Genomic DNA, 26,301 nt, shown 5'->3' on the forward strand with positions numbered 1-26,301 from the left:
AGGTGCCTGGTTAATGCAGGTCTGCTGGAGATGACTCTCAACTTTTGTGTGGCTGAAAAAGTATCTGATTTTCATTTCTGGAAGATATTTCCAGTGGGCATACAACTCAGGGTTTCAGACCTTTCTTTCCATTTTCTGAAGATCCTGCCCCACTACCTCCAGCCTCGTGGGGTTTCTGATGGAGACTCAGCTGCCACCTTGGCTTTTGTCCCTCTGAGAGAAGCCCTCTCGCCATGGCTGCTCTAAGTTTTTATCTTCACCATGCCGTGAGCAATGCTGGTTTTTTTTTTTTTTTTTTTTTTTTTTTTTGCGGTGCTGGGGATCGAACCCAGGGACTTGTGCTTGCAAGGCGAGCACTCTACCAACTGAACTATCTCCCCAGACCTTCCCTGTGTTTCTTATGCTTGGGGTTCATTGAGCTTTTTTGATCTGTGGGTTTAAGTTTTCATCAAACTTGGAAACCTTCTGCCTGTTATTTCTTCAAAACCACATTTGGTTTGCCTCTCTCCTTTCCTAGGATTCGAATTACATAAATAATAGGATCGTTTCACAGTCCTTTCATGTTCTAAAACTAGTTCTTCTGAATTTCATTTTCAATACCTTCAATTGCCACGTCTTCAAGTCACTAATCTTTTCTTCTGTGATGTCTTTTCTGCCATGAATTCCCTCCAGTATATTTGTCCTCTCAGGTCTATTGTTTTAATATCTAAAAGTTCTGTTTTTTAATGACTTACCATGTCACTCCCTGAGTCACCCCCCTGAGCTCGTGCTCTGCATCCTGTGGGTACATAGCACAGGAAACGAGGTCCTCCTGTAAGACGCGGTCACTGACAACCCTGGACTTTCTTTTTGGTTCTCTCTTCCTCCTCACAGTATAACAAAAGCAAAGGTGAAGTAAAAACTCCCCTAGCCGACTTGAGTTGTTTGGTGTGGAGGGGTTTTGTTGTTTTGCGGTGGTGCTGGGAATCACATTCTGGGCCTCGTAAGTGTTAGACAAGCGCTCAGCCACTGAGCTGCACCTCAACTCCTTGGGCTTTAACATAGAAAGTTTACTTCTTTGAATGAATTTCCTCGCAAAATCTGGACTAAACACTACAGTGCCGTGTACAGAGGCATTCACTGGGAAGGCACATGGAGGTACGGGATTACCTGCCAGGTGGTGAAAAGGGCCCTGGGCTGCAGGCAGAGAGAAAGCATGAAGGTGTCCCTCACAGCGCTGAGCCGCTGCCCACCGTCTCCCATCTCCGCACTCCTCTCCCACTCTCCACCCCCCGCATCCTAAGAGTGCTCAGCAACACTCTACTGGGAATGGCCTGCACTCTCATTCTCTGATGGGTAAGCAATTCCAAGTGGGCAAGCGAACAGGCAGGAGAGGTTTCACCTCACGTGTCTGGGGGATGCATAGCAAGGACAGGAGCCTTAAGAATCATTCATGCTTAAATACATGCACGGAACGTTGTGCCTCTGACAAACAAATCGAACCAGCGAAACAGGTAGTATTTTACTTACTTAAGATTCAGTCCCTCTGTTAACATTTTGGAATACACCTTTCCAGATCATTTAATGCATATATGCCAATCGACAAGGCAGCAGACTGGAGTGTAACAATGAACTTTAAAAGGCAACAGAAACATTTACGTTTTTCCGATGCGAGTTTCCTGCACATCTGAATGAGAATGTCAGTTTGCTCTAACACAGCACAGTGTACAGTAAAGATCAGTCTCCCATCCTGCATGTTCTCCTTCTTCTGCTCCATCCTACACACAGCTGCCAGACTAATCTTCCCAAAACATCAGTTTTCTCATGCCACTTCTCAAAACCTAGCTTCTCGGCTTCCTGCTAAGACCTAGTTTCCAATGCCTTCGCCTGGTGTTCGGGGCTCTCCCCCTTCACTCCTCTCTCCCACCTCCAACAGGGCGCTCTTGTGCTAGTAATTTAAGATCCACCCCCCAGGTCCCTGCAGAGCTCCCCTGCATCTCCGTGGCTCATTGTTCACTGTGGCAACCCTCTGAAAGGCCATGACTGAGTCACCCTCCTAGAGTAGGGTGGGGGAATGCTGCCCACCACCTACTCTCCTGGGATGAGTGGAAGGAACCATGATTCTCCAGAAGATGGCGCGACAAGATTTAACAAACATCTCTCCCCAAAACGACGAGGCACGTGAACTTGGGGACTCTCCTTGGGGCATCTTCCATCATACTGATTCCATGAGGGTATTCCAAGCAAATCCAACTGTCATGGCTGTCACATCCTGTGGCATAGGGAGTCATCTATATTCCTGCACTCACAGATACCATTTGCAATTCCAGCCACTTTCTTTTGAATCAGACCCTGTTGGACAGCCAAGGTCCAATGTGCTGGGATTCATCGATACACAATGTACAAACTCCTTTAAATAAGGAAACATGAGGTTCTATCATGGGGCTTTTAGACTGCAGGGATTTAATTATCACCCAAAAATGGTGTGAAATGAACAAAACAATATATTCTACAGTGAATTAAATAAAACATCTTTCAAGCTGCTCTTCTCCATGTTGAAAGGTAACTCTTCTGATAGTTGTCAGTATCTGTGGAAAGACAGGAGGCGGTTTTCCCACCCTCAGGCTGCAGCCTCGTAGCCTTAGAACTTTCCTGGTATGTCTCCAGCTCACAGTGGGTCTGAGGTAGGGGGCCATCACCACCCAGTCACACTGACTCCCAGGTCTCCTCGGCCTCCCTGCCACACACCCCTTCTGGTTTGGAAGTTTCCAATTCTATCCTGAAGCAGTATTTGCGAATCCCTCTGGACCATAAGCCTAAGAGAAAGAAGTGACTTCCCACTTTGGTTTCACCAGGGCCTGGTGTTTTGTTTGGGGGGGGGGGTTTAAAAACAATGCAGCAATAAACCCCCTGGTCCACGCGATGTGTGAGCATAGTAGTTAATACTTTAACATTTCTTGTAAAAAAAAGTTAGTAAGGAAATAATGAAACTCGTTTGTCTGTACCTACTATGTGACAGGCACTGGCTTAGGTCTTTTTACATATATACTATTTCAGTGATTTTTCACAATCCTGCAGACGCGTCCGACTCAGAGTTTGGGTTTCTCACTGAAGCTGACACAGCCTTGTGGTGACAGGCCTGAGTCAAATCTGGCAGTAGGGACTCCAGGACTACCAGGTCTGACTGTCACGCTTGCCAGAAAGGAAAATGGGAAGTTCCTCAAAAAGCAGGGAGGCAATAGAAATACGAAACTTAACACAGGACTCCAAGATTTGTGAGATTTGGGATGCTATTAGAAATGTCAAAAAGGTCAATTTTCAAGAGAGTGTTTTAAAACACTTTTTGGCAGTGACAGGAGTAGAAGCCAAAGGCCACAATGTGACAACAAATGGATTATAAGGGAACCCTTTGGGAAGTTTAGTGAAGGACAGTTACTTTTAAATTAATTTTTTGGTAATGTGCAAAAATAAATAGGTCTCATTTGCATCACACTTCATGGTTTACGAAGCACAGGGGAAAACAAAGATCACGGGCTGGTGTGTGGTCCATGAGACAGAAGGCACAGCCGGGGTGGTGGTGCACGCCTGTGATCGCAGCAGCTCCAAAGTCTGAGGCAAGAGGATCGCAAGTTCAAAGCCAGCCTCGGCAACTCAATGAGACCCTGTCTCAAAATAAAAAGTAAAAAGGACTGGGAATGAGGTTCAGTGGCTAAGCACCCCTGGGTTCAAAAAAAGAAAGAAAAAAAGAAAAAGAAAGAAAAGAGAAAAAGAGAAAAAAAGAAGAAGAAAGAAGGCACAAGGAAACAAGGGAATGATGTGATAAGTGACATACCTAATCAAGTTTCCTCTAAAACATTAACCTGAAGATACATTTCTAATACCATCTTCTATTTGCTGTGATGAAGAATGGCGTGATAAAAAAATAATTTCTGGTGCAGAGTTTTGAAAAGCAAGCCAGCATTAGACCCACACTTGACGTTGTGCCAACAAGACAGCCTAACTTGATATGTGGTTCCTGACGATCAAACCACAAAAATAATTCCGTCTTCATGTGAAGTACAGAAAGAACCACAAACCAAACCTCAAAATGGATTCCAAGAGAAAATAGCCTTTGAAAAAATTTCCCTTCCTATCAGAAGGCAGAGCAAGAGGAAGTTTACCCTCCCACCAGCAAACTTCCCAGAGAGGTTTCATTTACTACGGTGGACACACAGCCAGCACCCTCTTCTCTGAAACTCTTGTGCCTTCCATGGCACATTCCAGAGACTAAGGAGCCACTCTTTATTCATGGGCCTCAGGACAACGAAACAGATGGGGAGAGGCACAAAGCAACCTCCTGGTCACAAGGGTATGTCCACCTGCTGTTCTACAGTTTCAGACCCAGATTTTTAGCTAGAGTTGCTTATCTGTGACGATTTGCTTATGACATTGTATACTAAAAACTCTCGTCGCTTTTAAAACAGCTTTTGTAGTTCTGACCTTATAAGTGAAGGGAGATATAGATTATTTAATACACTCCGGCGGTTCCCATTAAATTTAAATCGCCTGTAACCTTCGTGTAATGGACTTGTTCGATCAGTTGAGTTGAAATACAGTCATTTTAAACGATCCCAATCTGTGATCACTTAATTGGCATACAATTCGATTTGAATTAAACCCTGATTTTTAAAGGGACCGATTGATTCCGTATTTCCAAGAGCACCGGAAGCTCTTGTTTTATTTTGCCTGGAGAGGCCCAGGGAGCGCGGCTGGCGTTGTCCTCTGCTCCTTCGTGCAGCACTCGCCCAGGAGGTCAGGCAAAATCTAACGCCAAAGAAACATCAAAACGGAAGCGTTGGCAAGTGCCATCATGCAGCGGCACAGTCTGCTGCAGCTTAGGAAACTGCCCGAGTATCTGATCGCCGGCAGGCGTCTCCGCCCGGGCCTGTGTGCGGAGCGTTCTGCTGTCCCAGCGGAGGCGCGATAAGAGGGCCAGGGACGCCTCCAAGGCCAGCCGTTCCCCCGCGGTCGGTCCGGGGCGGGGGCCGCGACCGCCGGAGCCCGGCAGCGGACCTGGCCCGGGAGCGGTGGCCGCGGCGCAGGACGCGCGCTCCGGGCGCCGAGGCCCCTCCCCGCGCCCCCGCGGGCTGCCCGGCTCCCGCCCCGCGCCTCGGCGGGGAGGGCGGGCGCGACCGCGGAGAAGGGGCTTTGCGAATTGCCAGAGCAGGAAGTGAGCGCGAGGAAGGACCGCGGAGGCCGGGAGGAGGCGGCGCGGGCGCTGGAGCGGGGCGCGGGGCGCGGAGCGCGGAGTCTGCTCCGGGCGCGTGGGGCAGCCGGACGTCCCGACCCTTCGGTGCCGCTCTCCTCCGGGCCCCGGAGGCCGCCCGACCCTGCTGGGGCGCTGGTCCGCCCTCTCGCCGCCCCCATGTCTTCTGCGAACGACCCTCTGCGCGCAGGTAAATTGACACCGCGCCGCCGCGCCCTCACCTGGAGCCGGGACCGCGGGCCCGGAGATCTGGAGGCGACCCCCGAGGGCGCCATGGGACATCGGGACCGTGGCTGGTGGGGACAGCGGCGGCGCCCCCCGGGGCGCCCTTGAGAGCCACTGCTGACTCCGCGCGGCGAGCTCGCCTCCCGCGCAGCCCGCGCGCGCCTGGGACGCGCGTCCCCTCCCCACGCTGTGGCCCCGGCCGCTTTTGTTCTGGGCCGGGACGCCAGGTTGAAACAAGTCCCGCAAACCTCTGGCAAGAAGAGAGGGTAAGGGGGTGGATTTCATTTTCTCCTCCTGGATTCTCCCTTTTCAACCCACTCACGTGCCTTCTCGCTTCTCTTCCTCTCTTCTCTTTACGCTTTTATGAAACGGTTTTGCTTTTCTACATATCGGCCCTGGAGCTGTTTCGTAAACCAGTACCGGCAGAATGGAGAGATGGATCCCAGCCATGGAATCCCCCACCTGTGCAGGACTCCGATTAGAATGGCCTCTAGCCCCGTCCTATTTTAAAACGTTGCACATTTGTACCTATGGTCTGCATCTAGTTTTTCAAATGTCTCACTGGATTTAATTCCCCTTCCAGAAATTCCTTCTCCCTGGTCCACCACAACCTGGGCTGCAAACGGGCGTTTTCGAACACAGAGTCCGTCTCGGGTACACTGGGCCTTATCAGGTTTTGGATAAAAGGGAAGCCCTGGAGAGAGCCACACAGAACCGGATGCGACTGCTCCCGTTGATGTGTTTCATGTTTGGTTTTTTTTTTAAGCTTGGGCAGGGACGGAGCTGGACTGTTCCAGCAGTGCTGATCTGTGGCTTGAGCAGTTAGGAGGAGGTAGAGTGTGTCTAGAGGTGGTCAGAAGATTGCACCCAACGGCTAGTTGAGACTGAAGTGCTAGTTGGGAGGGAGTTTCCCGTGAGCCTTCAAAGAAAGGTTTGGATTCTTCAGAGTCGGAGAGGTGAACATTTCATTGATTGGAAATGGAAAATAAATAGTCCAGCCATCCTTCCCCTCCCCCTACACCCCTTGTTTGGAAAACTGAATGGGAAATAAAGGGATAAATCCTCCCCCTCTCACCCCACAACCACCTCTGGGGAGAACCTGACAAGGTGCCACTGGGTGTTTCTGGCTGGTTTTCAGTAATAGGGGTCTCAGATGTAACTAAATGATACTGGTGGGGGATTTCAAAAGCTCTTGGGAAGGATTCACTGAATGGGAATTACATTCAACAGCAACCAAGAAGATGGGGCTGGGAACCAACTCAGAAGTGACACAGGTGATATAAAGACTCAGTGTGACAGTGTAGTAATGAGACCAGTGTGATCTTAGGAGCCAGTAATGGCACACAGGATGTGGAATTCCAGCAGTGGTACCTTGCCTCTGCTTGTCCCAGCCAAAACAGGGTGCATACAGCCTGGAGCAAAGGGACTTGGGAACCCCAGCATCTGTGGGGTGGTAAGAGAACATGGCACATGGGACTCTGTCTCCAGCTTCAAGGGGTGGAGCCCAAACCTGCAGGTGAAGGACTCTGGCTCCCCACAAAGAGGAGGGAGGCCTGGGGACGTTGAAATCTGCCACCTGGCTGAGGATGTTGAAGAAGGTGGCCAGGCCTCTGGAAGATGATCTGGATGCCCCTGCCCCCCGGGGTTCTTTCAGCCACGTCAGGTTCCTCCCTGTAGACACACATGCCCTTTCCCCTTTTGAACGTCTCGTTCAGTTTTGCAGCCCACAGACACACCCACCTGCCCTTCCTTTTCTGTAAGGAAACCACAGGTGATGCGGGCGTGTGGAACTAGTTGCAGGATTTTAACCTCTCCTCCCCCGACCTTGTCACCAGACTTCACCAAGTTTCCTACGCTCACCTCCCGGCTGGTGTTCATACTCACTCTTTCCCTCTGCCCACCCACTTTCCAAAAGATGATCAGAGTCATCTCCTAAAAACAAGTCACAGCCTGTCCTAACTCTCCTTAGAGCCACTGTCCAGCAAATCCCCAGTCCTTGCTGGTTTCAAGTCTGTGCTGTCGATCCCTGGCTCTCTTCAGTCACCTCACCTATGACTGTGTTTGGCCCCTGCTGCCACACCGCCTGCCTCGGAAACCATAATACGCTTGTGTCTCGGGGCCTTTGCACAGGTCATTCCTGCTGCCTGGAGGGTTCCCTACACACATGCTGTTACCTACTTCTCTAGACTTCAGCTCAGAGTTGACGCAGGCCCAGCTCGTGCTTCCCTTCCTGGCCCTCCGCTCTGTCTAGGTGTGACTGGCAATGTCACTCTCTCCCGTTGGAGCGTAAGCTCCTTGAGAAGAGTCCGTGTTTCACTGAGCCTGTCTCTAACATCTGGCCTAGCGCGCAGCACGAAATCTTACCAGTTCAGTGAATTTAACCAAATATGCCTCAGACTCTGGGTGAAAAGGTGCTCTTCCCTAATGACATCTTTGTCACTTATTCATAGTTTAGGTGTATTAACTAAGTTTACCTCGTAAAGCTTAAAAAGGAAAAAAGATGTATTTCTATATGTATATAACAAAGGCGCATATTGCTGTGCATACACATATATGATGAAGTTAATTTAAAAAGCAGCTTTGACACTAAGAAAATCTCAAGATAGTTGAAGTCATGGGGAAGGAGAACGGTCAGCTGGCTAGAGGGCAGCTGTCTCTGTCTCTGCCACTGGTAACGAGCTAACACTGGGTGAGCCAGGACTCTCAGTCACATGTGGATCACATCTGGCCTGTTCATGTTGTGGGGATGTTACGGTCGGGAGAAAGCGGGGCGCCCGAGTCTGGCTGAGGCTGTGCAGCCTCTGCCGAGTTGCAGTGAGCTGAGCATCGTGCCACAGAGCGGCAGTGCAGCTCCCCCCGTCCCGGGCTCCCAGGTGCACCAGCAGCCCGCTGCTCCCTGAGCCCTGGCCCTGACCCCGGCTCAGGACAGCCCTTGAAGGCATCGCACCTGTCACTGGCCCTTCCCAGCCCTCCCGGGGTGTGTGGGTCCACAGTGGGCCAGGGACAGTCCCCAGGACTGAGGGGTGAACTGCTTCCAGGAGCACCCACGTTCGCCATGACAGACCAGCCTGTCCTGTTTCCAAAGCCAGGAGGAGAGGGCTCTCTGTCCCCTCTCCTCTGTTCCTCCCCTCCCTGTGGGTCTGCTGAGGCACCTTCCTGTCTTACACTTTCCTGCGATGGATGCCTCTGCTTCCTGAGTTCTCCTCACTGTCCGGACCTTCTCACGCCCCTTTGTTTCATCCTCCGCCTCCTCCCTTGTCCCTCTGCAGTCTGGTCCTTGTCACTGGTGAGGCCGCTCTAGTTCTCCCTGCAGGAATGTGTGAGCCTGACCCCTGTCCCTTCCCCAGCTGTTTATCAGCACCTCAGCCTCTCCTGGCTCCAGCTGGTGTGGGCCGCCAGGCTCCTTCACAGCCGTCCATGGAAACCGCCCTGGGTTGGAAAGCTATGGGATGGAAAAAAAAAAGAAAAACCCTCTAAAACCACCGGTTCAAAGAGCTGCCTTTAATTCTGCCCAGAAACACAAAGGACCCCACTCTGTGGCTCAGAAAGCCGGAAGCTCTGACAAGCTTCCCTCTTTGTTTTCTCAAAGGACATCTTTGGAGAAGATGTTTGAACTTCCTGTGAGAAGGTGCTTCTAGGAACTGTGGCCCCTCCCTGGTGGGGCAAACTAGGGAGACGTCAGCCTGTGACAGGGCAGCCCTCCCACCTCACCCAGGCTGCTGGTCTGGGGCTTGAAGTCGGGTGGACGAGGTGTTGGATTTAGAGCTGATGCTGGAATGATGGAGGCTTTGGGGAGGTCCTGATGGGTGAACGCTTTCTGCACGTGGCAAGGATGTGACTCTGGGGGACAGACAGCGGACTGTTAAAGGTTTGAATCGTGTCGCTCAGAAATGCGTTGAAGTCCTCGCCCCCCAGGACCTCAGAAAGTAACCTTGTTTGGAAACAGTTTTCACTGAGGTGATCGAGTTAAAGTGAGCTCATCAGAGTGGGTTCTAAGGCAGTATGGCTGGCGTCCTTTTGAAAAGGGCCAATGTGAATGGTGATGCCCCAGGAGTCTGTCAGGTGGTCAGTGCATGAACCGCTTCTAGAAGTGGGTGGTGCTGCAGAACAGGTGGACTCTGAAGCCAGAGAGTCCGGGAGGGAAGTCTGGGTCTGCCCCCTCCCTGTGAGCCTGGCACTGGATGTGTGCAGAGGGGCCTCTAGCACCTTCCTCAGGGTCCTGCCAGGCTTCACCGAGATGCAGTCACATTGCAACAACCTGCCCAGAAGGCTTCCGTGACCCCCAAAGGCATGGGAGTTTGTCTCCACCAGCTAGGCGTCCTCTGACCCAATTTAATTCTGACCCGCCTGGAGATGGCACCAGGTCCCACAGGTTGAGAGGTGGACTCCGTCCCCGAGGTGGCCCCTTTAGGATGCCAATCACAAACCCCAGGTCACTTTACCTGTGCTTCTGACTGAGTGGCTCTGACCTGGGGTTTCCTACAAGCAGCTCACAGATCGCAGGGGACACATTTGCAGATTGATAAAGGATATTACAGAGGCCACAGGTGAAGGGATGCAGGGGTCTAAGGGGCCCAGAGCTTCTGCACCCTCTCTGGATGCTGCCCTCCGGAATCTGCATGTGGCATGGTCAGCTGTCAAAGCTCTGACCCTGTCCTTTGGGTTGTTGTGGAAAGTTGATTGTTCAAGGCATAACTGAAGCATGGACAACCATTTAGAGATGGGGTCAGACAAGGAGGGTCTGTGTTACAGTGTAGATATGAGGTGTGTGAGACAATGCAAGAAAATGTAAAGGTGAAATCAGGTTATGAGAGCCTTAACCTAATCAATGGACTAATCCACCCATATGGATTAACTGGGCGGTAACCATAGGCAGAGTGACCAGAAGAAGCAGGTCATTGGGGTGTGATTCGGGGGGTTTCTGTTTTTGCCTCTGCTACGTAAGCAGAACTCTCTGCTTCCTGGCTGCCAGGTCCTGAGCCAGGAGTTCCTCGTGGCCAGCTGCAGAGCAGGCAGGCAGGGAGGTTGGGGCTGCTGTGGCCTCCCACCTTGGGGAGGGACTTAAGAGCCAGGGAAGGTGGCACGGGACCAAAGCAGGGTATCCTGACACCAGAGACTGGCACAGCAGCCCAGCACAGACACGGGAAGAGAGTGCTCCAACCCTTTCTTCAGGCTGGACCCGTGGCCTAGGGTTGCCCCTCACCCGTGGCCCTGCTGGACACCACTCACAGACTTAAACCTGGGAGGTGAGAGAGGTTCTTACACCCTGACATCACGGGGTAGGCACGTGAAGTCCACAGAGACCAGATGACTGTGCGGCCTACCCAGGCTGCTTCCCCAGGGTGGCAGAGAACCCAGGGCCCCCCGCGTGGGCTCACAGGTGTCTCCTGCACTGGGGGGGGCTCTCACGTCTGTACTAGGTGTCCCACCCACCCACGGCTAGTTAATGACAGTGACCCTGAAATTGGAGTTTCAAGGTCGAACGACATTTGCCACTTCTGCTGGTGGGGTCTGCATAAATGGCAGGCCTGGAGCGCAGAGCTGTGGCGCTCTCCATGGCGGCCACCCCACCAGTGCTGGAGCACCCAGCACCTCCTGTTCAGTTTCTCTTCTCCAGGTTCTTGTCTTAGGAGTTCAAAAAATAAAATCCACAGACCAGGATGGGCGAGGGTAGCCTCAGGATTTCGTGAAGAGCAGGGCTCGCTTATTGGCCCATGCTCATGCTGATTAGGGCTCGGAAGCTCACCAACTCTGCTGGTCAGCTCTGGGTGCCATTCAGGTTTGCCTTCCACGTTCTCCCTGCTTGAAGCTGGAGGGTGAAGTTATTGCTTGCACATGCTCAGTGGGGTGTCTGGCTCTGGAGTGCGCTTGCTTCTGCTGGGTGACAGATACGCTTGCCTCGGCTCACCTGGTACTGACCATCACACCTCAGGCCTGCCATGGCTGCCTTGTCACCAACCCCCGCCAGGGCCACCACTTCACCTCTCACCAGGAACCAGTAGGCCAGCTGCCTGCTAGGCAGCCTGGGAGCCATGTCAACCTGAGCTTGGTCAGAGGCATGATCCAGGGGAGCCCAGGCAGCTTTGGGAGGGAGGCTTGGCCAGATGGTGAATGGCAGTCAGGAGCAGGGGAGGCCCTAGGCCTGGCAGTGCTGCCGTTCCTGCCCCTTGGTTCCCCATGTCCCACGCACTACCAGAGCTTGCCTGGCAGGCTCAGCCTGCTGTTACCTGAGGCTTGTGGAGACAAACATTTTAAAGCTTTAAATAAACGATTTGATTTCATACTTAATAGTATTGTAAACATGCAATGCCAAGGCCTGTAGGTAAGATCTTAGGAAAACTTTCTCTCCTAGATCAGTCTCAAATAACGGGGCAGCCTCCCCACCTGGCTCAGTGATTTCCTTAGCACAGAAAATCTGAGAATAAAAGTCCTTCAGCTTGACCTATAGCAGCTGCCAGGAGAAGGTCTAATCAGATTCAGAACGTGGGCGCTGGAGGCGGCCCGAGTCGGGGGCCCACTGGGAAGCCTGGAGCTGCCTCCACAGCCCTGTGCGGCAAGGGCGGACCCAGTCCGAGCCTTTGGGGTGAAACAGGAAGACCTGAAAGTGCCTCTGGGGTGAGTCCTCACCACTCACCCTCCTCAGCCCCTGCCCCCATTACTGTACTGAAGAAAAGCGAACCCTGGACTCCACCTGTCTTCCCTTCTCAGCTTCCGTTAGTTCCGAGAGGTGTCAGACCAAAGCAAGAGACCCTTGTCTTCTGCCTGTATCTCCCGGCCAGCCTCATAGCCCTCCAGGTGGCTCCAGAAGTCGCTCAGGTCCTGAGCAGCAGCAGGGTGCCACCCCTGTGCTGCCCAGGCCTGGTCTGACCGGGTAACTGCCACCAGTTGTGTGTGGCGGAGACCTGGGCCTGCCTGGGCAGTGGAGGAGCCTGAGGCTGAGAAAGCTGATGGCTCTCCCGGGTGCAGCACTGGGTGGTCCCAGGCTAGAGACCTGGCCGAGGCCACTGCACCAGGCGCTCAGGGCCAGCCCCTGGCTCGGGGTGTGCTGGAGCGGCCAGACCTCCACACCGGCCCCCGGCGCTCCTTCCTGCTAGCTGTCCTGTTCGCTTCCCTCTGCTGCCTTTCCCTGCTGTCTCCTCCATCTTGCTCCAGGTCTAGTTATTTTTCCTCCCTCTCATACTCGTTCTTGGGTAGGGAACAAGACTAGTCACAGTGTCTGCACAGGAAGCTGTCGGGGGCGTTAAACCCCCGCACCCCAAGTTCTGCGTAGCCGCGCACCTGAGAGCCCCTTGTGCTGACCCCTCCTGGAATCCCATGCCGCTGGTGTGTGGCAATTTAAAGTACCTGCCTCCAGGACCCCTTGGGTGAAGATGAAGAAGAGAAGAGGCTGTGATAGGAGAGGCAGAGAAGGGACTCGAGGCTGTTCTGGTGGCTTCTCCCACCCCTGCCCCAACCAGGAGCGAGACTGTGAGAAACATGGGATCGAAACGCCACGAAATGGGATGCAGGCTGTCCAGCAGGAGGGTCCACCTGAAGCGTACTCTCTTTCCTCCCCTGGCCTCGGCCAGCCTCATCCCTGGGGTCAGCTGCCCTGTCCTCAGGGCACATACAGGCTGCCTAGTCCCTCGGTCTGCTCCCTTCCTGTCAGCTTCTTCTGGTCAGCTGGCCCTTGAGGACTCGGGTCTCGGCCCCACTGCCCCGTCCCCAGGTTGCATGCAGCCTGCCTGTGTGTCCCTCCCAGCTTTCTCTTCCACTCTCAGGTGCTTGGGCAGCACGAGTTCTTCCAACTCAGGGCGGAATTTCAACACAATTTGTTTTCTATTTTCTTTATGTCAATTTAATTTCAAGTCTGAGTCTGTGTTGCATTAGGCCAGCAGGAAATTCCATTTCAGACAGAACTGGGACTCTGTAGGGTCACAGAGGAATGTGAGGCTAGTGAGGCTAACATGGCGCTTGGACTCTAGGAAGGACCTTGGGTTTGCAGTGCTTCAGGTAAGCATCGAGTCCTGTCCACACGAAACCCAGAGGACATCTGTATCTTCTGGGCACCAAGCACAGGCCTCTTTGCCAGGGTGGATCCTGAGCCTGGGGCCTGATCTCCGTGCTTTCTCCATTTCTCTTACCACTCTGTGCTCTGCTGGGACCAGGGCATGGTCCCTTCTTGCAGGAGGACACTGGCCAGAGCTCTCCCCATTTGTCCCCACTTCTCTCCAATGACTGTTGGTGTCATAAAACAAATAGAGGTGTTGCCTCCACCAGCATCCCCTTTGGACATTGTGAACCCTTGGGCCAAAGAAAGATGCAAAACCCAGTCCCTCTCTCTGCAGGTAACATCCAGGGAGAACAAACACAGGTTACTGTCTCAAGAAATGGTTCCATTGAACAGTGGAGTGGAGGGAAGGAATGAGAGAGGAATAAGGGATGGGGGAGGGGAGGAAGAGCAGAATGAGACCAACCAAGCTATATCATGTGCATGTGTGAATGTATCACAATGATCCCACTTTTATTCATAAAACCACAATACAGCAATTAAAAAGTAAATCAATTTTAAAAAGTGTCTTATGAGACTCACCTGGATCCCCAGAGGTATTCCCAGACCTAGAGCCTAATCTACAGTATATACTTAATGAGGATTTGGATAAAAGTGAATGTTTTGGCTGTTGAAACATGACTGGTGCATAGGTGTGGGTTGTGTATTGCACAAATCTAGAAGACCTCACATAAGCAGATTTGATTATTGTTAAGGTTTTCTGGCAGGTGTATTATAAAGCATCTTAGAAAAGGGGAGCTATTTCTTTTTTTTTTTTTTTTTTTTTTGTGGTGCTGGGGATTGAACCCAGGGCCTTGTGCTTGCGAGGCAAGCACTCTACCGACTGAGCTATCTCTTCAGCCCCAGGAGCTATTTCTAATGTGTAAAAATTCATATGATCTGGCAGTAGCCTGATCAAGGCCCATACCTTTTTCTATATTTCCACATTTGATTTTTTTCTGTACTTCATTAGATTCCTTAAATGCAAAAAAGCACTGATAAAGTATAGGAAGAAAAATATTGAGAAATCAAGATCAATTTTTGACAAAAATATTGTGAAGTATATTTTACTTTATTATGAACCACATCAAGAAGCCTTATTTATGTGTGTGTCAGCTGTCCATTGCTTTAACAAAATACCTGAGAAACTCAACTTAAAGGGAGAAGGATTTATTTTGGCTCATAATTTCAGAGGGTTTAGTCCATGGTCATTTGGTTCCATTGCTTTGGGCCTTTTGGCAGTAGGAGAGGGAGTGTAGGAGAGCAGAGTTGCTCACCTCAAAGTGCAGGAGGCAAAAAGAGAGAGGAAGAGGCCAGGGACAAGACATATCCTTCAAGAACACATCCCCAGCAATATACTTCCTCCAATTCCCAATATCTCCCAAGGCTCTGCTGGGTTTTAGCCTTGGGGGATATTTAAGATTCAAATCATAACAGCTTATTATTTTATATTTTCTGGTGTGGGGATTGGACCTGCAGCCTTGCTCATGCTAGGTTAAGTGCTCTAAGGAAGCCTTATACTTAAAAATGATATTAAACAATTAAAAAGTTACCAAGAGTAGGAAGTAAGGAAATAAGTAGAATCCAGAGTTAAATCTTTCCTACCCAAATTTATGTCCAATCCAACATGTAAAAGAATTGTCAATAACACATCTGCATAATTTAAATATTTGGAGATAGTTTTAATTTTCCAAAGTAGTATAGTTTTTTGTTTTTCTGTTTTGCAAGGTTTTTTTTTTTTTTTTTCCTTTCTTATTCTCAGCATGGTCTGATTCAACCCCTCACTTGGCCTGTGGGGGATGGAGAGGAGCATTTCTCCAGCCCCTGCCCCCCACCTAGATCACATTGGTAGGACAACAACCCCAAAGGCATCACATGTGTTTCTCGTGAGGGAAAATGCTCTTTTTTGTTTTCTTTGCAGATCACATGGCGAAGGAGCCAGTGGAAGACACGGACCCCAGCACTTTATCTTTTCACGAGGTAGGTCACACATTTTACCTTCATAGCCACACCCCTTGTTGTGCATTTCTCCCTGTGTTATTTTACATTTTCATTGGAGTATTTGTGTGAGGCCTAGAAACCCAAAAATGAGATTCTCCCAAGATAAACTTCCTTATCTATATGACATATTGAACTTTGGGTTTCTCTAAAAACGGTGTTCTTGTTTTGTGCATACCAGAAGTGACCTTTTTAGATTTTGCAAGGTCTTTATCTACCTTAATACTATTGTGTATGTGTGTGTGTGTGTGTGTTGCTAGGGATCAAAACTAGGTCCTTGCAAATGCCAGGCAAGTGTTCTGCCACTGCTACACTCCCAGCCCATATTGGTCTACTCTTTACTAACCCATCTTCAAAACTCAAAATATCTAATGTGAGATTGAAGGAAAAAAACAGGACTCTTTTGCAGCAGCTGAGTAGAGATGGGCAAGTACTATTTGATTTGCCTCTGGTATCACCGTTAATCCTAGAGCTGGCTCTGGGCCCACCTTCCCTCACCCCCCCACAACCACTCTGTCCTGCTTTAAGTTGCCAAATACGCCCCAGGCATTGTTTTTCATCCTCCAAATATCCTGTGAGATGGTGGGGCAGGTGTTGGTCCCCATTCCACAGGTGAAAAGTGGCAGTTAGCTGATGTGTACAGCTGGGGTCCTACTCTCCTGTGCTTCTTGTTCAGGACCCCGTCAGGGGCCCTGGACACCAGCAGTTGTCACTGTGTGTGCAGAGAAGGACACATTCCTCTTGTTCCACAGTTCTGAAGACAGGCTCACTGAGACCTGAAAGTGCCGATAACCTAAGATGCACTTAATGTCATCAGTGTCTCCCATCTTGGGTGTGCGAGGACCTACGGTCTGATTTTCCTATTCTTTTCATCACTGCAGTTTGGCAAGCGTGGATGGTGCAGGAATCAAACTTTGACACACAGTGGGATTAAGAAAAAAATCTTTCTTAGCCTCGTACAAGTGGAACGCAGGACAGCCCTGGCTTGTGGCCAGGATCCTTTCAGCTGGGGTCTGTGACTCTAAAGTATTCCTCGGTCCTCCTGTCCTTTCCCTCTCCCTACCCCTACTTGTTTACTCATTGAAGAGTAATCCCTTGGTTGTCTCCCATTCACATCCTGGTGACGGCTTCACCCTCCCTCAGAGCCCCTCTCTCCACCACTTACGTGGGCCCTCTGGTCACCTCTCCACACTGGGGACAGAGTGATCTCTTCAAAGCTTCCATTAGGAGTCTCCCAGGGCTGTGGGAACAACACACCACATACCCGGCAGCTTGGGAGGACAGTGTGCGTTCTGTCACGAGTCCAGAGGTTCAAGTCCAAGGTTGGGGTGTTGGTGGCACCCTGCTGCTTCTGCATCCTGCTGGGAAGAATCCCCCTTGGCTTGCTCTGGCTGCTGGCGGTTCTAGGCCGTCGGGCCTCCTGGGCTCGTGGGCGCCTCACTTGCTTCTCACACACGTGGCCTCTTCTCCTGTGTTCGCCTCTGTCTCTTCTCTTTTTCTTCTTTTTCTCAGTGCTGGGGATGGAACCCAGGACCTTGCACATGCTGGGCAAGCTGTCCACCACTGAGCCACGCCCCCAGCCCTCTAGTCTTAGGAGGACACCCCCTACTGCGTTCCCCCTAATTTAGTATGACCTCATCTTAGCAGATGACATCATAACAACCCTATTTCCAAATAAGATCACACTCTGAGAGATGAGGGGTTGGGACTTCAGAATGTCCTTGTTCTGGGAGATGCGGTTCAGTCCATGACATCCTTGCTGCGTGCAGGATGCGGGGCCTCCTCCCTGGCCTGGCAGGTGAGTCCTCTATGGCTTTATCTCAGGTCCACAGCTCACCTGCTGAGCAGGGTGTGTGCAGCTCTCTGCTGCTGATTGGCCACGGCACATCCTCTCACCTTCCTGGGACACTGTTCACGCTGTTCCCTCTGGGAGGAAATCTGCCTCCTCACCTACCCAGCTCCTGTGCATCTTCCCTGCTTGGGACCTTCTGGTTGTCCCTCCTTAGTCACCTAGCCCCTACTTTTTTTCTCACTGAAGTGTGATCTCTTGGTTGTCTGACTTCCCAAACACCATGCTGTCCATCTCCCCATGTGCAGAGCTGGGCACAGGACAGATGGCACCTGACGTTCCATGAAGCAGCTTCCTGAGAACCTGTATCTAAATCCCTGGGCTTCACATCATGATCCTCCTAGGAAACTGGCTCCCTCAGCTCATGCTCAGCGCCGTCTTCCTCTCTGCTCCAGCTGACAGGTCCCCTTGTTCCTGCTGCATCTGCTGTTTGTAGCAACCTTGCTCCCTCCTCGGGTTCACCCAAGTGCTGGGCTTGGGCTCTCCAGCATCGCTTCCTCCAGGAGACCGGCGCTCACTCCAGCCTGTGTGCTCGAGCACAGACCCTTTCTCTAGATCTCCACTTAACTCTGAGTCCAAATCTGGGGGTGCGGCCACTGTAGTCCTTCTGTGGAAAAACTCACCACCTGTCTGAGGACATGGATGAGTGCTTTCCAGTCAGAGCCAGGCCATGCAGAGGGAGAAGAGCTGACTTCCCCGGGGCAGAGCCCTTGGTCTCCCCTGTCACCTGCGATCGATTCTGACTTACTTCAGTTGCCTTGGGAGACAGTTGGATGCTTCTGGAGGTCCTGAAAGTCAACTGCCCAGCTCAGAGGACTAACTCCACGGGGAGGCATGAAACATGCCTCCTGTCTAAGGGCACGGTGAGGCCTGCAGTGAGCAGGGCTTGGGGACAGGACAGGGACCCCTCTCAGGAGGTCTTCAGAGAATGGCTGCATTGTTTAATCTAAAACAAGTTTCTGGAACATTAGCTACCTCCAGATAGGGGTGAAGGAATTAAAAAGAGCAGCCTTAAGAGATGCGCCATTTGAACTTCCTGTGGCAGGGCTGCCTTGCACTGGTGCCTCGAAGCCTGTGCAGAGCTGCACGAGTCAGTGGCTGAGCTTTAGCTCTCTGTGCAGGCGACACAGGTCACCTTGGAGTCTCCTAGGATTTGAACCCAGGGCAGAGCATGCGATGGGGAGCACTGCCCAGAACACACCCTTCTTGGCCCGAATGACTGCCACAGAAATGAGGAGCAGAAATGGGTCCGCCCCAACGGTGCCTGGAAACAAATGCTTCAAGCTGCAGGAAATAGATAGGGAGGATAGCCCTGTAGAAGAGAGGAAGTGTGGTTTAGTGGTCAGAGCCGAGGAAGTTAGAGAGAGCCTCTTTCTGTTTCGTGTTCCAGCACTGACTTGTTTTCAACCTTGATTTCATTTCTACAAACTGAGAAGAAAAAACATCAATGGGTGAGGACTAATAGGTCTAAGGCTAAACATTTCCAAGGTTTTAAATGGAAATCATGTTTTAAATTGAAAGACAAAGCTTTCTTTTCACTTTGATCTTATAACTGACATTTAAAAATAACTCTCCTCTTCTGTTGGTTTCTACAGTCAGACAAATATCCCATTCAAGATACGGGACTCCCTAAAGGTACGTACGGTTAATATAAACCCTCGAACTTGCGATGCTTTCCTATCGTGAACAAAGCACTCGTCTAAGTAATTTTTCACTGTTTAAAGTTCTCAAACAGAAACATAACGACAATTTAGCTCACCTGTTACATGACTAAAAAGTTCACAAATGACTTTCTATTAAAATACGTAAATTATCTAATGCCAGTTTTATAATATGATTTCTAAGGGGGTTTTTACAAGAATAAAAGTGTAGATAGCCAGGTCTCTATCCTGAGCGACAGATCTAACTCAAATTGGTTTCAGAAGTGGGGGAGGGGCCTACTGGCTCAGGGGCCCCTGGGTGCGGCTGGATCCCGAGACTTCCTGATGCGCCCAGGCTCAGTCTCTTTCCCTTCCGGGATGGTTTGGTTCTCGGCAGGAGTCCCCGTGTGGAGGGAAGGGCAGTCCCGGGTGCTGCCAGGTTCAGGCCGCGCTGTGCCAGAGGGCAGAGAGGGAGGAGGCAGCCTCCCAGCACTGTGTAGGGGTGACTGTGAGGAGGCAGGTTGGACTCCTATCCATCCCTGGGTCACTTACTGCCATCAGGAAGATGGGGGAGGTTGGCCAAGTCTGAGTCTCAAGGTCAGATGGGGGTGGGCATGGGTGGGTCCCACGCAAATCAGAAGAGCATTCTGGGGCCAGCAAGGGACAAGCGAGGCTGGCCAGGAACAAAAACAAACCAGTAAAGCTCTTTTATAACCTGAGTCTCAGGCGTAGGTTCGCGCAGTCCGTCCAGGGGCCAGTCCCCAGCTTTTCATTCTTATTTGGAGATGAGAAACTATGCACCTAACATTTTCCATACTGAATGAGGACAAAGGAAAGGTCTGCAATATGGTTTTCAAAGTCACGTGTTATGGAGGCTAAATTGCTGGTTGTCACTCTGGAGCCCTTACCTTGCACTCTGTTAACACTCAGAGATGATATGGGGTGGGGACCATCAAACGTGCCCAGCTTCAGGGACGGCAGGGACACCTGGCTTCTGGTCACTGCAGAGGGTGGCCTGCCTAGCCCCTGCCCTCGTGGGTTTCCCCAGCAGTTCTTGTGGTTGTGGGGACACAGGGAACTTCCCACCTGGGCAGTCCTTGCTAAGTCCAGGGTTCGGCCAGAGCTCTCCTCTCCCTACCCCCAGGTTCTTCCCCTGGCCCTTGAAGGGACTCCATTAGTGCCAATCTTCTCTTCTCTTCGCCCTGGAGTGGTGTGGTCCAGACCCCGGCTGTGCGGGGGAGGTTTCTGGCACACTCCCTCCCCTTGGCCCTCTCCGTGGATGACCTCAGAGTCTCTGGGTCCCAGATGGGGGACCTATCTTGGCAGGAAGTGGAAAGTGCTTGGTTCTCAGACTTATTGGGGAGCTTGTTTGAAATGCAGATCCTGAGACCCTGGTTTTGTGGGTCTGGAATGGGACCCAGAACTGCCCTTGAGCTCACGCCTGTGTGGCTGGGGACAGAGCCACTTGAGAGCCTGCCAAAGAAGAGAGAACGCGCTGGGGCTGCGCAGAGGGCCTGGACTGCAGGTCTCAGGGTGCTGGCAGGACAAGGTGAGCATCCGCCTCCCGGGGTGCTCGTGAGAACTCAGTGAGGGCAGTGCAGAGGCTGCCTGGTGCGCATGGCCAGGTGTGGCAGGAAAGCTGGCCACAGAATGGTGGGAGATGGGAACAGAGGACTCCCAAAGGGTCCGAGCAGAGTGGCCAGGGGGGCTGCCTTGGTACAGCATCATGGCGCATCTGTCTCAAACTCTCTTTATCAGCCTTGAATGCGATTTCCTGTTTTGAAAGGAAAGGACTATTGCTTAGCAGCCCATCCCATGCTGGCAGTACTGCTGGGTTTCTCCTAGAATTTGAATTTCACAGAATCTCAGCTGAAATCCATCATGAGTGCTGAGAAATACGACTTTGGAAGCCATACCTTAGGCCTTTCCTTTGTCCTTATTCACGGTGAAAAATATTCAATGCATAATTGTTCTCTTCAGATAAATACATCCTTTTGTAGGTAAATGAACCATGGTTGGAAGTTGAAAGTCGTACTCCAACATTGGTATTTAGTAATAAAACAATTTAATGTCTGCTCGTATTTTTCTTCAATTTCACAGATGGGGACAGTATCATCATTAGATATTTCTGGTGTCTAAAGTTGTTTTTAGGGAAAGAAAATCCATATGAATTAGTAGAGACTAAGTTGTAGACCTGCAAGTTAAGTGTAATCTAATTAAGTACCCACTAGGATTCCAACATTCGAGTGATTTGGGGGGCACTTGGTTTAGTAGAGGACAATTTCCATATGGTTTAAAAGTCCTCAAAGTTCATTTTCCTCAGCTGGTTGAGCAGGCTTCACAGTCTTCACCAACAGCACACAGCGGTTCTGCAACGCAGGCCCAACTGGAGGGGTTTTACCGCAGGTCACCCGGGGGAGCCTAGTGCATCTGCATCTGAGTTACCACTTAACCTGTCTCATCACTAGGGTCAAATGCAGAGCTTCCTTTCCATCACCCCCCAGGCCTCAGGGGCTTCTGGGGTGTACTCTGGGGAGGCTCTTTTCTGGTGGCTCTGCTGGGAGTGTGCAGGTGCGGGACTCAGGACTCGAGTGAGACTGGGGCTTCTTTTACCCGTAGTTCCTGATTCTGCCTAGAAATTGCTAGCTAGAGTGTTCTGAAGCCAGTGTGGCTCTCCTTCCAAAGAATTCCCATATCTGAACCACTCTTCCCAGGGCGAGAACTGGCACGTAGACAGGTGTTCACAGAAGTCAGTCAAGATTTGGCATTTCCTTTTCTCTGGTGGGCCACCTCTGTCCTTTCCTGTATTTCTCAAAAAGTCATATAGTGAATTGAAAAGGTAGAAAGAAGTAGACTCCATTGCTAACAGCTTTGTGGAATTTGAATTTGGTGTTGTCTTAGGGGCCCTGAATCTGCATGACAAACAAGTTCCCTGTTGTGATGCTTCCTCCAGGGAATGCCCATGGATCTCCCTGGGGCTGGGTCCACATCTGATTTGGGGGTTTTGTCTGTGGTCTGGATCCGGCCATGGAGTCCTGAAGGCAAACTTGGCCCTTCGGAGTGCTGGTAGGGCAGCGCTAAGTCAAGCGCAGGTTCTTGGCCAGGTTCTTGGCCAGGTTCTGTGCCCCAGGAGCACATGGTGTACCCAATACCCCCTCCCTTTGTCACCAGACCTGGGTGCAGCCTGCCTTGGCGTTATACCCCGGTGCCCCTAGTGGTCAGGGGAACACAAAGACAGCAGCCAGGGGAGAGCGGCCCAGGGACAGACGGGGTCACTGCCCTTGCCTGGACATCATCAAGCTGGGAGCCATGTGGAGTTCTGCCTGGGTGGTGAGCACCCTTCCTTCTGCAGACCTTGCTGAGGAACCCCCACACTGGTGCGTGATCAGTGTCCAGAACCATGCATGGCACAGGCGGCCAGTGGGGTCACCGGGCTAACGCAGTGCCCGGAAGCTCCCGCCTGAGCAGTAGAACCTCAGCAGCAGTCAGGTGGGGGCTCTGCTGCCGCTGCCTGAGCAGGTGGGGCTCAGAGACCCCCGCCCGACACCGGCCGGGGTCCACGGTGCTCCACACTGAGGTCTTGTTCGTAGCAGTTTTCCTCTGGGCTGAGGGAGCACTTTAGACGAGAAGAGGAGGAAAACCCCCAGGATAAGACAATGCGGCACCCAGGCCACAGTTCAATCCCTCGGCACTGGTGGCCGCCCCAGGCAGCCTTCCGCACGTCCTGGAAGACAGTTATCAGAGAAGTTCATCAACTCTGACCAAATGCCCTCCAGGGTCGCCGAGGCTGGGCCATCATGTTAGTTGTGACATTTGGCCTGACTGCCTCTTCTTTGCCCTGTGGTGAGGGAGGGATCCCGTCCTGGGGTTCTGGGGACAGCCAAACACATGACATTTGGCCCTGGACAGATGACACAGACGGTCACTTACGGGCCACACATAAAGCTGGAGGAGAAGGACCCTGCACCATGCTGGATCCTACCAGGCTGCTCTGGGGAACGGGTGGCCAGGGGTGGGGGGCAGGCTTCGTAGAGTCTGCAGGACGGGGTGCCTCTGGCTCCCACAGGAGAACGTGGTGGCTTGGTTTGATGACCCCACAGGCTGGCAGGGAACTGGACCCAGCTGTGCAGACATGAGTGGAAGTGGGCCTCAGCCCTGGAGGAGGAGCATGTGTGGCAGGGACTGACCTTGGGAAGAGCAGGAAGGAGAAGGTGCAGGTGGCCACTCACGGCCACAGAGTTCCACGAGGCGTCAGAGCAGCGTGTGGCGTCAGGCCTTCCCTTGGGGTCTTACACTGCAGCGGGTGATTTCTTCAAGCTTTGAGTCTTTTCTTCCCTCCCCACCAGTTGAAGAGTGTGACGCGGTTACTTTGAACAGCCCACCAAATCCTGATGAGCAAGACCAGGTAAGAATAATTTCAACTGTTTCCTTTTATTTATTAATTTTCAATAAATTTTTGGTATTCTTTTTAGTTGTAGATGGACACAATACCTTTATTTTATTTATTTACTTTAATGTGGTGCTGAAATTTGAACCCAGCGCCTCATACCTGCGAGACAAGCCCTCCACCACTGAGCCACAACCCCAGCCCCTCAGCTGTATCCTGTCACCCCCTAGCTACGTGGTAATCCACCTAAAAGGATTTCAAGGATGACCAAATAGAGCCTTAAAAATAAAGAATGAATAATGGTTTCTAGGTGAGAAAGTAAGATCGAAAATGGTCTTTCAGTGTCCACTCAGGCAATATTTCCAGCAACCTCTGTTACTTCTAATAACCATATGGCTTCAGCCCAGTCTTTGAAATAAGTATTTACCAACTTGATGAGAACAGAAGATTGACATTTAGTGAGTTAGAAAGGGGAGTAACTTTCCTTCTTGTGGGTGTGAGTGGGTGTGAAATTTTTTTAAGACATCACAAAACTGGATAGCGTAACACGACATTTTTATAATGGTTCGTAAAATCTTTTTTCAGATTTCAGAAGTCAAACTTTTTAGTTTTTATTTTTAAATTCCTTTGTTAAAAATTGTTTAATTGGTGCATTATAATTATACATAACGGTGGGACCTGTTCTGCAGTTTTCAGACATGGGCGTGACATCTTTTGGTCAATCCCAGTCCCCTAACCTCCCTACCCTGCCCACCACCCTCCCAGGATCTGCTCGGTCTACCCTACTGACCTCCCTTCAGAAGTCAGACTTTCACACAATGTCTTTTTCCCAAAAGCAGATGTTTGTTGTGTTCTGATCACGAGAGAAGATTTATTATTTTAAAGTTCAGATTGTGCAAAACATCATAATAACCAAAACAATGACGACAGCAGCAGAACCCAGGGAGGGTTGCTTGTAAGTCCCCTGCTCCCCTTTGGCTGTACACCCTTCCAGAGGCTTCCTTGGGTCACCCGGAGCTTTGGTTTTTTCTCGCCCTGTCTGGTCCACCTCTGTTCACTCAAAGCACAGCAGCAAAGTAGCATCACACCTGAAATCTGCTAAACTCTGGGTGAGGCATTAAATGTCTCAGAAGCATGTCTTGGCTCAAGACAGGCTGGTTCGTACCTGTTCCTTTCATAAACTAAGTTGATTTTTAGTAAGTTTTGTTTGGTCTTGCTCTAAAAACATCAGTCTGTAATAAATCTTCAGTAATGTTATTCTTAGGCAGGCAGATCACCTCTGTAAGAAAGCAAAGTCACACAGTATTTGGTAGAATAAGTAATTTTTTTGGTATTTATTTAAATTTATTTATTTTTTTAAAATTTTTTTACAAACTGCATTTCGATTCATTGTACACAAATGGGGGTACATCATTTCTTTTATAAGTAATGTTAATTGCAAAGCACAGCTCTCCTGGAAACTGCCAAGGGTGCTTTTCATTGGGGGGTGGGACAGGGGTTCAGCCGTGGACTGTGAAGTTGGGACTTTTCTGTCCTTATAGTCAGCACTTTTCTTGAAATGACAACCCACTGACTGGCTGAATTTGCACAATTTCACTAAACCCAAAGTAAACATTCTTCCTTCCTAGCCGCCGTCAGTACCTTTGACAGTTTCTCCCCTCACCTTTTTTCCTTGAAGCTGAAAAGAATGATGTGTTTTTAGTTTATTTTTAGGGGTTTTCCAGAACCGCTTCAGATTAGGTATAGAATGTATGTGACAAGGTGATCAGTGTTAGGGAAGACTAAGGTTCCCTAACGTTAGTGTTAGAGTTCTGGCTGTATCATTAGGGACTGTCCTAAAAGATGAAAATGTATTTATCAACTAAAAAAAGGAGGAAAGACCTATTTGAGATTTCTGAAGTTCTGTTTTAAAACCAAATATCTTCTCTTCCTATAAAAGTGGGAATGTAAAGCTAGCTGCTTCAGTTGGCTGTTCATTTTTATAATCTATAGGATTTGTTCTAACTGCTAGAGACAGAAAGATTCTTTGAAACCAACTTGGCACTTAGAACAAAGAAAACTCACTAGGGAAGAAACATTTAAAGGGAGTGGGGGGAATAAAGAAAAAAGAAAGGCAACCTACCCTCCATTTTCTATAGTTCAGACATTAAAAGCAAGCTGGAAATGATTCTTGGTTTGAACACAAAAAATCCTCTCCCTTAATTTCAGCCGCCTTTCTTTGAATCCTGCAGCACCTGATGTCTAAGATGGCCTTGGGAATAACCCTCCCCTTTCAGTCATTTACTAGATGCCCTGATTACTGGAGCTGCCCTGCCCCTGCAATAATTGATTATTGACTATATAATCTGAGACCATCTGGTCTCAGGTTTTTTGTTCTCTATGTGTGGTGTTGGGGAGGGAACCTGGGGCCTCCTGCATTGCCAGGCAAGCTCTCTACCTCCTAGCCGTGTCACCCGGGGGACCGAGCACTCTTGGACATGAAGAGGTGGGAGGGGCGAAGGGAGGCAGAAGCCCAGGCAGAACTTACAGACTTGCTGGAGAGGGCTGCACACAGGTGAGCTCCCAGGAGGCGGGCTTGCTGTTTAAAGTCTCCAGAGGACATTTCCTGTGACCTTCATTCAGCAGCCATGCCATTCTTAACTCTTCTACACACACAAGCACATGGCTAATGGGGTAGAGCACAATTTATTCCACTTTGCATGCAAGAACCTGTGCCAAGGGGCGTCTGAAGTGATACTAACATGAGGGAAATAGTCAATATTTAGGATGCTAATTTGGAACTGAGGGGTTATGGAAAGACTGACACTTTCTTCTACATTGTTTTCTTGGCTTTACAAAACTAAGGATTTTAAGTTTTAGAAACCACATTGGTTACTGGCCCCTGTAGTTACCATCCTAATGTGAGAAGTTAGTAATAAGAAAAAGCAAATGTAGTATAACAGGAGCCCT

At 50.5% G+C, this 26,301-nt stretch overlaps 1 protein-coding gene across 2 annotated transcripts in view; it reads left to right on the plus strand.

Annotated features, from left to right (window-relative positions):
* The first annotated feature begins 3,795 nt into the window (after window positions 1-3,795).
* Window positions 3,796-26,301, plus strand: part of EDARADD (EDAR associated via death domain) — a 51,297-nt gene continuing 28,791 nt past the window's right edge. Inside the window, exons 1-4 of one of the 2 annotated variants that reach the window (XM_079106893.1) lie at window positions 3,796-4,327; window positions 15,400-15,458; window positions 18,921-18,960; window positions 23,312-23,370. In XM_079106893.1, coding sequence (XP_078963019.1) covers window positions 4,267-4,327; window positions 15,400-15,458; window positions 18,921-18,960; window positions 23,312-23,370 — 219 coding nt within the window. In that variant the 5' untranslated portion in view covers window positions 3,796-4,266. Of the gene's footprint in view, window positions 4,328-4,964; window positions 5,415-15,399; window positions 15,459-18,920; window positions 18,961-23,311; window positions 23,371-26,301 lie in introns of those variants that run through there. The other variant, XM_079106894.1, reaches the window with a different exon arrangement.

Source organism: Sciurus vulgaris, assembly GCF_902686455.1.
Source record: "Sciurus vulgaris genome assembly, chromosome: 12".
In the NCBI taxonomy this organism is placed as follows: Eukaryota; Metazoa; Chordata; class Mammalia; order Rodentia; family Sciuridae; genus Sciurus; species Sciurus vulgaris.